The sequence below is a fragment of the Aythya ferina genome (assembly GCF_964211825.1).
Source record: "Aythya ferina genome assembly, chromosome: 1".
NCBI classification, from domain to species: Eukaryota; Metazoa; Chordata; class Aves; order Anseriformes; family Anatidae; genus Aythya; species Aythya ferina.
In genome coordinates, this window is record NC_140296.1 from 13,853,545 (window position 1) to 13,870,215 (window position 16,671).

Below are 16,671 nucleotides of genomic sequence, written 5' to 3' on the forward strand. Positions count from 1 at the left end.
AAAAGTTCAGACCATGTGCCTAAGTGCACAGTCCAATCTCTTCTTAAATTCAGACAGGCTCGGTGCAGTGACCACTTCCCTGGGGAGCCTGTTCCAGTGTGCAACCACCCTCTCTGTGAAGAACCCCCTCCTGACGTCCAGCCTAAATTTCCCCTGCCTCAGCTTAACCCCGTTCCCGCGGGTCCTGTCACTAGTGTTAATGGAGAAAAGGTCTCCTGCCTCTCGACACCCCCTTACGAGGAAGTTGTAGACTGTGATGAGGTCTCCCCTCAGCCTCCTCTTCTCCAGGCTGAACAGGCCCAGTGACCTCAGCCGTTCTTCGTACGTCTTCCCCTCAAGGCCTTTCACCATCTTCGTAGCCCTCCTCTGGACACTTTCCAACAGTTTCATGTCCTTAGAAGAGGATCTGTATGAAGACATATGAGACACCCATCTTAACTCTACTTTGCTTCTCTCATAATTGTATGCAATATGACATGTTCTTCTTCACACATTTCTATTCATTATCGAGGCATGATTCTAAGTAACAGAAAATGGGCCATGACTAACAGTATTAGAAAATTATTAGAAAAATGCATGACAGAAAAGTTTATTATAGTTAATATGTCACATATATAGGACAAGGTGGCACAACTTCTCTAACTCTTCTTCAAATGCCCATAACATATAAATTATTATAATGCAAATATTAAGTGTTTTAAAAATATTATTTCAAGAGCCACACCTACCAACTGAATGTTTTGAAGGGCACCAGTCTTTTAGGATTTATTATATTTTTGTGTTTATTTGACTTTGCTTTGATAAACAAAGCTTTGACTTTGCTTTTTGATAATGAGAAAAAAAATATATGTTAGGAGACAGGTACACAGTACTTTAAACTCCATATTTTTGCCCTAATTCTCTGTCAATGATCATTCCATAGGGTCATCACCTCTCTTCACCACATTTTATCCTGGAGGATTCATAAAGAAGTTTTTCTCTTGCATCCCCTACTTTATCACTTTCCCTAAGATGCTTTTGAAAATTTATTGTCTGATGATCCCGATTCCCACATGTGTTATCATTGAAGCAAATGTCCATGGCCCCCAACACGGCTCAGTACAACAACCTGTATTATTTATCTGTGTGATTGATTGATGACTATGCCTTGTAGTTTTCATTATGGAATGAACAAACACAATTAACTTCACTTTGGTGTTTTGTTTTGTTTTGTTTTGTTTTGTTTTGTTTTTTTCTACTATGGTCTTTCCATATTAAAAATTACTTGACCAGTAATTTTGCTGTTGACTTCCCTGGAGCACTTTATAGTGCTTCTTTCCTCAATCTTTTTGAAGGTGATGCATGCATCTGAGGATATGAAATTTAAGAGTTTGGGAATTATAGAATTTTCAGTAGGGTAGCATTGCAGCAAGCTGTGTTTGCCAATGAGGAGATACTGTCTGTTGGCAATGTGTTGGTATTAGACTTTAATTACATTTTAATGACCAGAATATGCACCAAATTCTAGAGAATATCTGTATAATAGTCATAGGGATAAATAATTATTAACCATTTAAAATTTCTGTACATAGGATTCTAGATTTTCCTTTAAGAAATATATTGAAAATTAATAAATTAAAAGCAATGTATTGGTGATCCAACCACAGTAAATTACCTCAAAAAAACTTTTTTTTTTTTTTTTAAAAGCTTTTCCAAATGTTATCTCTATTGATATACCACTACCATCCTCTTACAAACAGTAACAATTCTTTCCAAATATATGCTAAGCTACACTAGAAAACAAAAGTTTAGTGGCCCAAGACCCAATGGATCACTGACTGGTACTGTTTTACCCCTCAAGTACTATGAAAACATAGTGAGAGAAAACTGGTTGACCTTGGCCAATTAAACCAGCATGCAATGCTGGATAAAGGGGCAGCCCTGAGAGGTTAAGTACATATGCTTAAGGCATATGTACTATTGTTTCACAGCCTCACTGCTGTCAACAAATATTACCCCAGCTGCCAGTTCAGGAGAATTAAAGTGGATACCAAGAAAAAGAGGGAGGAAGTATAAGAGATTAATTAATTTAAAAAATGCATTAAGTATGTTGGCTTTCAGACTCATGTTTTATTGCCTTTCAGGCAACAGCCATATGTGGCTATTTTCTAGAGGTTGACATATGGGACAATAATGATGAAAAGTTTCTGTAATGGGAAAACTCCTCTTCCCTGGAGACACAAAGCTAGTCTGTTACTGAGATGTCCCAACAAATTAGATACAACCATCAGGGACCCCTCAGCCTAGTGATTAAACAAGACAGCATTACCATGCCAGGTTTAACAGAAATGTATGTTCATGGTGTCACAACCACATCTCAGCAACTAATAATGTAAAAATGCCAATTAAAAAAAATATATATATTCCTTTTTTTTTTTTTTTAATGTGCTACAAGTTTTTAAGATCAGAATAACATACAGCAGTTACAGATACAGTGGCACAGTGTTCTTGCAAATGTTACTCTCTCATAATACGTTTTCTGTTACAATCCACTTGCTACTTAGTTTCGATGCTTTACTAAGCTGGTGGCAGGAACAACACAGTTTTACAAACATGTCAGTTAAATACCAGAAAGTCTATTTTGTTTAAGATAGAGAATTCCTAATTAATCCCAATTACCTCTCCATATCGCAGTCAACAATAGCAAGAGTGCACGTTAATCAATATAACCAAGGAGAAGAAGCCAGAAATACAATGCTGGTCAGACGGCTAAAACAAGATAATACATAATAAAGAGAAAGACATTAAAAAATATTCATTTCTAAGGGTTTGGAGTCTAGCTCTTTCTCTCCATAACCCCTGTGAGTAAATATTAAAGGAATGAAAAAGGATGAAAACAGTTGATTTTTCAGAAGATGTAATTGTTTACTGTTCCCAGTCTAGGCATGATTAACTGAACTCAATGGTGATTCTGGTAGAGATGACTACTGAAGATGGTAGGAAGTCAGTCTTGACCAAAGGAGTAAGTTCTGATATGAATTCTTTCAATAGTATGTCAGTTATTCCTTATTTTATATGTTTGATATGAAAGTCAATCATAAAATCATTAGAGGTAATGCAGTTCTTAATGAGACATATTTTCATATATTTAATAAGTTCAGGAAGACTGTTCCAGATAAAAGGAATGGTATGGAAAAAAAAAATCTATTTTGGATATTTTTATTTTTTCCTTTACAAAGTGAAACTATAAATTGTTTAGAAATTGTTTAGAAACATATATCTGGATGTGTTTATGCTCTTTTACCTGCCCAATACAAATACAACTGAAGGTAATTATAACTTAAATAATAATTATGTTAAAGACAATTGTTTGGATTTATCAAGAAGAAAATGACTGAATGGATATAAGCCTAATGTCATGGCTTTCAGACTGAAATCTGAATGGTTACAGCTAAACCAAACCAGTATGCATCCTTACTTTCTGACAACAAAATATGTTTTTCAGAGCAGTAACAGTGGAATGGTGTCTTCTTTCCAATCACAATGACATCTTTTCTGATGCCATCAATTGTGATAATTTGCTTGTCCATTTCTATCTCCTCTGGTCTCATGCTATGTTTCAATATTGTTAAAATCATCACTGATGACTTAATTAGCCAGCTAATACACTTCCTGTTGTGTTGATGCTATTATCCTACAGCAGAGAATATGTAACTGGAAAATTTCACTTCATTTATTGGTTTATTGAAGCGTTAATTTTCATGACACTTTTCTTGTTTAATAATTAAAAAAGTTTTCCAGTGGAGACCACAGGGATAAAAAATCAGTAATAGGAAAGAAAGAATGGAAAGAAAGATAATATCGATGAATTGTTTGTCTCAGTTTGGCTTTTTCTGAAGAACCACAAGGTCCTTTAGGACTTGAGATCAGTCAATCCAACTCCATGGTAAGATGAAGGGCTGTGAGAGAAAGCTGAAACACCAGGATCCTTACTTCTGAGATCACTGTTGTCAGGCAATGGCCTGGTATAAAACTTTTCCATTTCAGTGATGCTGTTCGGAAGTGTTAGATAGTTAACAGGATTTGACTCTGTCTACTTTCTCCAGATCAGATGAAAGGAATCTGGGACAGTGCTAAGGTGATGGATAGGCTGAGACTCAGGTTTATTTATTCTGAAGGCCTTTTTTGATAGATGTTGCAAATTACCAGAAGTTGCATCCATTCATTTTCTGTTTACTGCAGTCAAAAAAGGTCAGTGAAAAGCACTTACATGTGCTTATGAAAATGATCCATGTAGACGTGTGTTTAGAAAAATGACATATGTACCACTTCCACTGGCCTCTCAGAGTTGGTGGTCTGTGAATCAATGTATGAATGCTACTTATTTATACGCTTCCTAATTTTACTCCCTGAGATACATATTGAATATAATCCCTGGCAATATAATCCACTGATGCAACTGAAAGAATTAGGTATTTTACACATTTTTGTGAACAACAACAAACAAACAAACAAAAACAAACAAACAAACAAAGATTAGTAAGAAATAAGCCAGTATTGCTTTACTTTTCTGCTTAATGCAAACAGGAAGGTACTCATCTGCAGATGAGTGATGCTTAGTACCTCTGACTCACTCTGCTTTTGTCCTCTGATTTTGTGTAAGCATGAACACCTAAGGTAAATTTTCTGAAGCAGTTTCCCATTCCAGATGTTATGTTTGTTAAACTTGGTTTAGGTGGCTGAATATAACTTAAAAACATTATAACCATGAACTTTGAGAAGATATCTTCAAATTTTCAAGTGATCAATTTTAGATCAAATTTCGTTGGTTCAGCATATGAATTCTGAAATAAATATGTTTTAGGGGAGATATTAGGGAAAGGAAAGGGGCTTTGGAAAACATAACTGGAGTTCTGAAAACTACACATATATTCAACACAGGAAGAAGCAGAATTGCCTGTCATTTACAGTACTTTAGTAATGCTATCTCTATTAGAATAACAACAACAACCAGAAAGATTTGGAAAAGTATCTTCTTTCTCCAAGTGATACATATAAATAAAATGCATACATATAATGTGACATATCAGGTGTCACTTTGAGTGCTAATGGTAAAGAGATGAGGAAGAGAGATTATAATCATGAGACACTGCCCTAAGCTGCAAGTAAGGCAACAGAAGGCTATATATTATTTCTAAATAATAATGTGACAAGTATAAAATGGATGGCAACAGTTCCTGGGTTTCCAGCAGTGCAGAATGACATGCACTGAGACTCAGCTATGTATTGTCTATATGTAACAACAGGTAAGAGTAACAGTCTCTACATTGTTAAATTTTAAATGATTGATTGTTGCTGAGGTTATTTGTAGTGATTTATTTGTACAACATGGTTGAACAGTGTTATTGGCATTCTAGAGTAGTTTAGTAATGTGATTTGTATCCTCCTCTTCATCTGCACTTTGAGTTATTTTTTATTTGAGATAAATAATATATATATATATTATATATATTATAATATATATATATTATAATATAAGCAGGGTAATTGGACAATATGACATCCAAAGGTCTATTCCAGACTAAATCATTTTGTGAATCTATGATTCTGTAAAACTCTAATATCAGAGCATGATCAGAGTGCAAAAGTGGGAATGAGAAAAAAGGAGAGGAAACAATGTTACTTAAACTCTGTTGGATATTTTGCCAGAGAAAAAAAATATGTATGTAATACATGTATTCTATAGAATAATGTGTCTTCCTGAGCATTAAGCAATTTCCTCAGAATTTTCCAATGGCACACTTTTCATATGAGAACAATAATTAGTTAGTCATTGGTTACTGACTTTACTAAAGGAATTTGGAACAAATTATTAATTCTTTTTCATTTGAACTTATTCATTAAGAGCTTATCAAATTGAGGTGTTGTGTATTCAACAAATTTCCATCATTTAAAAATAAATAAATAAATAAAGTTTTAATAATAATAAGCTATCCAAATCAGATTTACCAGTGACTTGTCCTGCACATTGGTCTCTGACAAGTTTTATATCTCCTGTAGATCAATGATTACAACTGCACTGGTTTGTTTTTAGCCATTAAAATGTTCATCAGTAAAAAATCAAGGATCCCAGAACAAGATGGGAACTGTCCCTTTTGATCATGTATTAAAGTAAGTTTTTATTCTTTTCAATATACAACAAGTTAATAGGAAGGTTCTTCCAATTCTTTTTATACAAAGCATACTTTTACAAACATGAGTTCTAGGTGTATTACAGAAGCTTTGCTGTCTTTTTCCATAGAAAGAATAATAAAAATAAACTGAGTTAGTTTGAATAGATTTATTTTCATCCAATGTCATTAACTATATCATACTTTTTAATAAGTTGATATCAATCAATTCTGATATCAATCATTCAATTATTTCATCTAAGACTGAAGCTAATGACTTTATAATGATGTGGGTTTTCCAGATTAACTTTTTTTTTTTTTTTTTTTTTAATGCTAGAACGAATTTATCCCTTATTCTTGACTTTGGAAATTACTATTGTTCCAATAGTTCTATAGAAACACTGGTATTGATTTTAAAGACTTCATTGATAAATCTTATATTCTAAGTTCTTTGTTACTACTTATTTAGTCTATTTATTTATTTATTTATTTATTTATTTATTTTTATCATCCATCCCTCCCCCCTTTTTTTCCTTGCTTTTCTCCAAAATAACAGTATATTAGAAAATGTAAAACATACATGTAAACGGTGCAGTTAGGATTTTTCTACATAAGCATTGTTTTCCACTCTTACCTAATAATATATGAGTTTCAATAGCAGACCTATAGCAGGAATGCTTTTATTTTCTCTTGGAATATTTTAAAAATTTATTTGTAATTTATTTGTCTTGTTTGTCAGAGAAATCTCTTCCCAGTGTTTTTCTTCTTTAATAAAGTTAATGTAAGCCTAAATATATATATTTTCACCATCAGCTGTTATCCATAAAATTATATTACTTTTATATTTTCTCTATTTAAATAAGAAAAATGTATATTTTGATAAAATAGCTCTACATTCTGAAATGAGAGCATGTCTAAACATATCTTTACATGAAAATCTTACTGAGAATATAACATCTCAAAAATTATCTCAAACTATGGGAAGAAAAGCTTTTATTATTATTATTATTATTATTATTATTATTATTATTATTATTATTACTATTATTACTATTATTACTATTATTACTATTATTACTATTATTACTATTATTACTATTATTATTATATGAATACATTTTATATAAATATACACATTATATATAAAAATATGTTATATATTATAAATATATTTTTAAATAAATAAATAAATAAAAATGTAATAATTATATTTTATTATGATTATTATTTAAAATAAAGGATGGTCCATAAATTATAGCTGGCTGAGCTTGAGTTCTTCAAATTTACTGTGGCATTCAATTGAATTATTGCTTGCTACTTGCAAGCAATAAGATAATAAATCGTTATTAAGAGACAGCCTTTATGGATATGTTAATGAACAAATCATATCACATTTAAATTATTTTTTATCTTTGAAAGTGTGAATGGCCTAATGTAAAGAAAGGTATATTTAGTATTTTGAATTACTCCTAGGTCCAAGAGATTGCAATCACTGCAGAGGACAGAAGAGGAATACAAAATCATTAGTAAATTGGAGAAGTGGCCTGAACTAAGTAACATAAAATTCAGCAAAATGCAAAGTACGAAACTTACCAAAAAATCAAACATAAATATAGAATAAATGGAAATAAGTGATTAAACAATTATTAAATTAAAATTAAACAAATTGTGCTACTATAGATAATTGAATACCTAATTGAATGGATAATTGTATGCCTCAATTCCAGGATATAGTAAGTGTATTATCTACAAAGTATGTGAGACTATTATTCCATTTATCAACACTGTTAATGTCTCAGTACATGAGAGTACCATGTCCAGTTTTGGGTCCTACATAATAAGTTGTAAATAAGCAGAAGAAATGATAACAATAAAAATAGGTAGATGATTCAAAACCGTGATTTCTAAAAAAAATTTAAAGAGATTTGCTTGATCTAGCCTTGAAGACAAAAGCTTTATACAGACCAGAGGAGTATCAGTCTATTATTGTAATTGTAAATCTTAATATAGGTTAGCAACAAAACGTTTCTGATACTCTCAATATGATAATTTGAAAAAGCAATAACTATTGAAAATAAATAAATAAATAAATAAAATACATCTGAATGTAAAGGAAAACTTTACAATCATTAACTGAGCTATGAAATAGGCTATTCTGAAGCTCTTAATTTAGGAATATAACTCTACACACATTTTTAAGGAAATGTGCCTCAGGGAAAGGGAAAAACCTGAAGGACATATATTCTTGAGATCTTTTTGATTCCTACTTTTTTATTATTTATAGCATGAAATATTTTTTTAAATATGAGACTCATATCAATGACAAACAGGTACACGTAATAATCTATTAAAATTTCTGAGAAAACTTTTTTTTTTTTTGTTATATGTAATGTGGTCTCTTTAAAGAGCATACATAAAAGTATTTACACATTTCAATGACTGGCTGCATTTCATATATGTCAAATGCAAAAATGACTATACTGACTGCATACACTAGAAATGTTAATATAATATTGGTAACATCCAGTACAAGATCAGTCTTAACACTACACTTACCTATTCCAACGTATTTTAATTACTATCTCTGTAAGTGATTAAAAAAAATATTTGAAGATTTATCACCGTAATTAAAACTGAACAAAGATAAATATGTGATCGGTAGAGTTGTGTTTCAGGTAAGTGAGCAGTAGATACTGAGCCCCCAGAGCAGAAAAGGAGCAGTTCCATTGCTAGCTGATAAATAGACAACATCTATTTGCCCTATGTGGGTACATTACAATGCAACAAATAAATTACCTTCATTAAATATTTTCTTGGAGGATTAATGAGCACTGATAATAAGTCACAGCAGCACAAAGAAATGCACCAAAATTATTTATCTGGTTGTAGTGGGACGCTGAAGGAACAACCCATTATTATCATTCATCTTAGCTACAGAAAGCCTTTCACATTTTCACTGAAATGTGAAATGTACTCTATCATTAGAAAATGCAACATATTACACCCTTATTCAGTGCTTGGTAGACAGAATATCCAAACATCAAGTGTGATGATAAAAGTTAAAACTGGGCTTGAGATAAAATAAGGTTTTGTATTTTCAGCAGGGGAGATTTAGACTTTTTTTTTTTCTGATTATTTATTTAATTTGAACTGAATATTTCTGAATGATAAAGCAAAGCTATCAAGTAAATTTGATGGTTTACAGTTATGCATAGTAAATTCATACCCTAATCTGGAGTGAATTTGTTGCTAGTTTGTCTTTTTGTTGGTGGTGGTGGTCTGTTTTTGTTTGTGTGTTTGTTTTAATAAAGTGGAAGAGAGAGAGAGAGAGAAGAAGGAACTTCATCAGAGTTGCTAAAATTCCCAGATTACTTCAGATTTTGGCTGTCATCAGGCGTCAGTACCATTTAGTACCATCGGGTACTGCCATCTTGTGGAATTGGAGCAATCATAGGAAACCCTAAAACAGAGGCAGATAAATATATTTTCCCAACAGGATACTGGAGAAGATGGACTAGTATATCTCACTGCATCACAATAAGAAGACACAAAATAGACTTCTTTATTTTGCAAATACCGTAATTCCACAAAAGTGCAATTGTGGAATGTGTGTGCATGCTTTATTTAAAATGCAATATTTAACATTGCATTTATTAATATTGCATTATTAATATGGACTATATGAACCTTTAGGTTCTAGGCACTCTGAAGGAGTTTCAATGGTGACTCACATGCCACTTGAAATACCACTTGTGTCCAGAAACTACATGTTTAAAGGAGAAAAGAAGCAATTTCTGAGGAGAAAAGCCTTGAAACAAACATGGGAAACAATCAGGCATTAACAAACATAGGAGTGAATATTTGGTGATATCTGAATGCCTCCACCAGAGCTCTGGTTAAAATACTTAATACTGATCCTCACTGACAAAAAAACTTTTGCATTACCATAGTACTAACATTTACTGCATCAGAATGATATCTCCAAAAACATCATATAGTGCTAACAAAAATGCTATGCCAGTACTCCAGCATCATCCATTACGAGAAATATGTAACATTGTGACAGATTAGAAATTAGTATTGTGAAACAGAGAAATAGATCTACTAAATCGTTTAAGAAATGATAGTAAACAAAATTTCTCACCATAAATTTTTTTTGGCAGGAGATAGATGTGCTCTTCTCAGTACTTTATCACCAAGTGACCCAAATTTTCACCTACATAGCTCACTAAAAACTCCTTAATAAAAGAGAAACAAGTTGGGCATTTGGAAGACTTTGGAACCTGGCAGCAGAAGATTCCTCAAGCCCATGCCACAGAAGAATACCAATTTACAACTGCCTCTATTCAAAATTCATAATTTCTCTGTTTTTTGTTTGTTTGTTTGCTTTTTATTCCCTGTGTTGAAAAATAGTATATAAACAAGTTTCTTTTGTGTTGGCATTCAACTGTAATTTCTAGGAAGGTCTCTGCATCATCTTTGTGATTTTGGCATAAGTGTCATATTAAATATAAAACATATGGCTGTAAAAATAAAAAATATGCTCAGCACATATTATTTAAAAATACTATCTGCTTCTGTGTACAGCAGTATTCATAGTTTCCTATTTTCACCTGAACTTTTTTTCTCTATTGAAATCAAAGTAAGTACAACATGAAGAAAACGTCTACTCAGTCTTACTTCACTTTTTTTTTTTTTTTTTTTTTCTCAAAAAGAGATGACTTCAGATGGTTTATCTCTAAAGTCATTACTTCTTCATTTTACAGTTGTAGTTTGGTTTATTAAGGTTTTGGCAGCACTTAATTTAAGCTTCAAAATTTCTTCAAACTCACAATTATTTACCTGTCAGGAGTGATGCATCTGTGGGATTTAATGCCCTATTCAAAAGTTAATGCAATGAAAGGTTGCACTCTATGCCTAACCAAACAACACTGGTTCTAAAATCTTACAACCTAAACTGTTGCACTAAGATACAGGATTGAAGTTCTAAAAACCTTTTACTTTTTTTTTTTTTTTTTTTTTTAAACTAAAAACTGCAGTGACCTGTGTACAAATAGAACTAGTATCTTCTACTTGGTCATAGGAATCTTGGTCTGAAATTCACTCATCAGTTTGCCATTTTGTAAGAGTGGTATATCAGGTGATATTTAAAGCAAGGTCTCTCTTGTAATTTATACATACTCCTGTGATGAGCAGCTGTGGGAGTTGTGATACGTTACTATCTACTGTTCTAGAATTCTTTTTTACGTATGTGTATTATGAATAACAGACTTAAAAAATAGACAGCAATGTTTTAAACTGTTGATTCTTCATCATCTCTTTGTTAGTTATTTGTAAATGCAATTACTAGGGTATTCACTTATGCATGATACTGTCAGAAAAAAAAAAAAAAATCAAATGAAAAAGCAAATTAATCTTCTGCCTGGGGAGCCTGCATTAGTAATCCTGTGATTTAAGAACCCAAAATTTTAATTTTGTTGGTATATAAACCAGAAACAGTCAGAGTCCAAGAGTATGAAAATCAGCGTGTGTTTTGTCCTCCATCGTCTTGGAATTTCGAAGAGTCAGAGATTTGTAAAATGGATCAATGTCAAGATACACCCATTTTCCCATAATAGTAGTAGTTCTCCTAACACCCTTTTGTAACATCACTTCTACAAGATCATCCATCTATCTATGTCAGCTAAGAACTGTTGAGATCCCAGATCCCTAGCCAACCATGGTTGTTTCTGACTGTTCTGCATAACATCAGCTGGAAATTTCAGAGTTTCTCTGTGTATTGGGTTTTTGTAGCAAGAAGGAAAAATAAATAAGTAAATAAATAGAAATATTTAATAACATTTAATAAATAGAAATATTTAATAATTAAATAAATTTAATATTAAATTTAATAATTTAATAACATTTTAATAATAAAATAATTAATATTTAATAAATAGAAATATTTAATAAAAAAAAACATTTTGAGTTTTAGATTTCACAGAAGCTTTATTGCTTTTTTCTCACTACCCTGTCATAACTCATCCATCACTCAATTTTTAAGAGCAAAAATCATTTGGAAGTTACCAAAATAACAGTATCCCTCCAGACTCAGAACCAGCAAAGACTAAGTATTTCATTTCATTAGAGATACAAAACTTCATTGCCTGAAATCCATACATTAGCAGTAGTTTTAATAAATTACTGAATAATTAATTGTGTGTTTTTAGGGTACAAATAAAGTAAATTCTTTTCTACATGAACTGACAATGAACTCACAATGATGACTACTTTACATTTGGTCTGAACTACTTTTAAGCCAGAGCAATTATTGAGACTGATTGGTTTTCACTAGAATTGGTAACAGGTGTCTTCAATTAAAATCTATGCATTTTCCTTGAACTCATATGTTCATCATAGAATTTCATACTATCCTAAATCATTTCTGCCAGATAAGACTTCATGGTGGCAATGACATTTTCAGAAAGAAATATTTTGGGTTAATTAGTATTTTGCCTGAAACATAGCAGAAGATGAAGGAGATTTTGAGCATTCAGAGAGCTCTCTGAAATTCCTCAGGGTCTGCTCAGAATTGCAATTATATCTGAAAAAGGATTTTAAGCAGAAAGTCAACTTAATTCTCAGTTTTGCAAAAATCTTCCCCCTCTGTGTGATGACTATGTTTAGTCCTTTAACATAGCATTTTTGTACTGATCCTATCAATTTGTCATGAGAAAATTTTCTTCTCACATAAGTGGATTGAACTTCTGCAAAATTAATCCAGAACATCCCTCATCTATAAATCACTACCTGACTGCTTACATTATTGGCTTATATTGGCTGAAAACTGTTCGTCATTCCATTCCTTTCTGACCACATCAGGGAGTGGTACAACATACGGACAGGAAGGACAGATCAGTTAGAGTTAGTGTATTTCTTGTACCATAAATAGATACCCCAGTTCCTATCTTATAATTGGAAAAAAAAAAAAAAAAAAAAAAGAAAAAAAAAAAAAAAAGAAAAAAAAAAAAAGTACAGAAATTTTTAGGTGTTTCCTCTCACTTTGATTCTTTCCTTTTCTGGATAACTATACCAATGGAGCAGTATCCATCTAGGAAAAGTAGGAAGGGATTGATATACCTGAACTAGCCTTGGCTTTTCTAATTCTTGAGTCAGATTTTTAAAAACTGTCATAGGGGAAGATTACAGAAGAAGTTACCTTATAGCTGATGTGTAAGTAGTGAAGAACATTTGTTTCAGTGTAAAGACAAAATGAAACAGTGTAAGATAAAGTGGAAACAGAAGAGAACAACACGTTAAAAAGTATACCTAACGTTAAGGCTTTAAAGTCTAATTTGTAGAATTCCACATGAATAATTCCCTGCAACAGCTAAACCAGAACCTCATTAACTTTATTGATACTTCTAATACAAAGACATTAATGCATCTAGATTTGTAATACATCATGATATAATTACATACAGAATATTTTTTCTCAACCAAATAAAGGGAAAAGTATATACTTTTTGGGTGTGCAAAGAATGATTCCCAGGATAAAAATGATAACCACGGCAGATTACACTTTAAAATAAAATAAAATAAAATAAAATAAAATAAAATAAAATAAAATAAAATAAAATAAAATAAAATAAAATAAAATAAAATAAAATAAAATAAAATAAATAAATCTCTTTGATTATGCCTTGATTAGTCATGTTGTGGTAAAGTGCTTGATAGCTTTGGTTTAAGGAATTAATGATTGATTCTAGGGACTTAAGCTGCATATAGAAAGAGTTCTGAGATATCTTCAAATAAACAGATATAGAAGAGTAAGTGTAGTGGAGTAATAATACCTGCAAAGTAGGTTGAAAACCTATTAGAATCTGTTGGTTAATTTTTTATATATATATTTTAAGATGTATTCAGAATAAAAACTGTTTATGTGTGCACATAAAAAAATCATTGCTAGCTCTATAGGAAGCATCTTGTAGTTCACTGAAAATTTAAACAGGTAGAGAAAAGAATGTTTTATTTCTTTAATGACCCCACAAAATAGAAAAGGGAATTATTCAATATTTTACAGTTAATTTCTGAGTCTGTTGAATAATTTAATTATTTTTTCTGAACTAATTTTTCCCTCCCAGAGAACCTGTTTAGGACTGTTGAATAATTTGTCACTTATGGCTTATTTCATTTCCAAAATTTGAAAGAGAGAAAAAAAAAAAAAAAATAACTTCTGTTCTAAAGCAAGTATTTTTTTTAAAGTTTTTTTTTTAATTATTTTATTTATTTTATTTCATTTTATTTATTTTAATTTTTTATTTTATTTTATTTTTATTTATTTAAATAAAGTTAATGAACATTTCTTGAAGGTATCCATTAACAATATTATTTAGTATTGTTTTCTTAATAGCTTTCTCTTATTTTTCTGTTTTCTTTTAGAGATCATCTACAGCTGGGTATTTAATGAATTCCCATCTTTTGTGACAGAAGATAGCAGACGCTTCATCTCTCAGGAGACAGGCAATCTCTACATCTCCAAGGTGCAAACATCTGATGTTGGCAGCTATATATGTCTGGTAAAAAACACGGTGACAAATGCCAGAGTTTTGAGTCCTCCTACACCTCTGACACTGAGAAATGATGGTAAGAAAGGTATTATTTCCAGGTACCACATGGAATCAAAATACTCAGTAATTTAAAAAACATGATTTTATTTTATTTTTTCAATCTATACATGCATTTACTGCTGCAGTCAGCATAGGAATTGTGTCCATGCAGATAGTCTTCTGGTGGTGGGACTATTTAGACCTCCAGAGACTGAGATGCAACCTGACACTCCTGAATTATTTTGTTTAGAAGATTTCTTTTTGCTATTCTAGGGCTCTGTCACTGTCAGAGAGAAGCAAATCTCTTTTCTCAGTAATGTCTGTTTCTTTAAGACTCCATTCAGTTGCCAAATGAATGTGGCTACTGCCACACTGAGATGCTGTTAGACATCTGAAACATCCACAGGAGACTAGCAAATATCACACAGAACATACAGGAAACCTGTACCCTTACAGGCCAGCTGGATGCCTGAAGATATACATTGATGCCTCTCAGCTGTCACAGGGCAGTTAGAAAACTGAACAGAGACCCTAACACTTAAAACCTGATGTTGTTCTGAAGACCTATTACATTTCTAGGCTCCAATTCACTGAAGTGATTAAGAACCACTAAGACCACCACAATTGCTTTGATTACAAATATAGTTAGCTACCCAGGTGCTTTTGAATTTCATCAAGGCATATCACTACAGTATTTTTTCTGTAATTAAGTACCTAAATATTATTTTCAAAAACTAGCTTACGAGCTGAGATATCTTAGTCATTTCCAAAAATTAAAAGAAAACACTTTCCAATAATATTTCTTATGGAGCAGTATGACATTTCAATAAAAAATATATGTATCTGCAATTCTGTTAGAATAGCTATCTATACAGACAGGTATTTTTTGCTTTTTTTACAACTAAAAGATTAGTATTTTTATTTTATAATTCCTTTTTGGTTTTGTTTTCCATCAAAATAATGTTATTTTTGAGATTAATAATTAGTGGTTCTATGAATATCTATATTTTTATTTTTTCAGGATGTTCCACACTTAATGATACTTTCTAGTTCTTCGGAAATTAATTTCAGCAATTTAGCAAATATGAATTAATATTTACATAAATCAGAGAGAGAGAGAGACAGAGAGAGAGACTCTGAGGCTTTAGTTCTGCTTATAACTTAATCTAGCACTAAGACTATCCCTGCAGAAGCATTACAAAGACTAGACTTTAACATTGACAATTTAGTTTAACAGAGTAAATAAAAAAACATGTTCACAGATTAGAATGGAATTAATTTAATCTTTATTCATTGTAACTAGGTTGAAATGTCTGTCTGTAGAGCATGTAGTCTCTACAACAAAAAGCTGTGGGCTTTACAGTATAATTTCCTATTTTTTTTTTTTTTTTTTTTGTAGTTCTGGTGTAATACTTATGCTAATCATTGTATTTGAGATGTTTAGTTTTACCAAATGAAAAAAAGCAGACCTGTTCTTTTCAATATTAGCTCTTTGAAAACAGAAGAAAATATATGTTTTAATGAGTTTAAATTTTGACACAAAAAGAATTGTATTACCATATTTATTATTTATATCTTGCTCTGTTGTTTATTTATTACATTTTTACATGCTCTTATTAGGTTTCATTTGTGTGCAGCATTTCAACAGATTCAACAAATCTAACAGTTCTATGATCCTGTGATTGATTATCCATAACATAATATGGGCACACAATAGAAGGTGTGGAGAGAGTAAATAAGGATAAAGGCAGCAGTCTACATAACTGAGCTATGACACAAAATCTGTGAAGGAAAACAGTGAAAATTTCCTTAAATGTCAAATGGGTAGTATATATGTATATTAGCCTCAAGAAAATGTGTGTTTCATGGCTTTCCGGAACAATTTCCCAATTCATTCTTTCCCATGTATGAATTTCTACCAGCCTCCCATGACT

General features: G+C 31.5%; 1 protein-coding gene across 5 annotated transcripts in view; it reads left to right on the forward strand.

Moving 5' to 3' along the window:
* CNTN5 (contactin 5) overlaps positions 1-16,671 on the forward strand; it is a gene marked incomplete at its 3' end in the record, with an annotated part of 695,558 nt that overhangs the window by 505,503 nt on the left and 173,384 nt on the right. For all 5 annotated transcript variants that reach the window (XM_084491417.1, XM_084491418.1, XM_084491419.1 and 2 more), the window contains one exon: positions 14,571-14,774. In XM_084491417.1, coding sequence (XP_084347543.1) covers positions 14,571-14,774 — 204 coding nt within the window. The remainder of the gene's footprint in view (positions 1-14,570; positions 14,775-16,671) is intronic.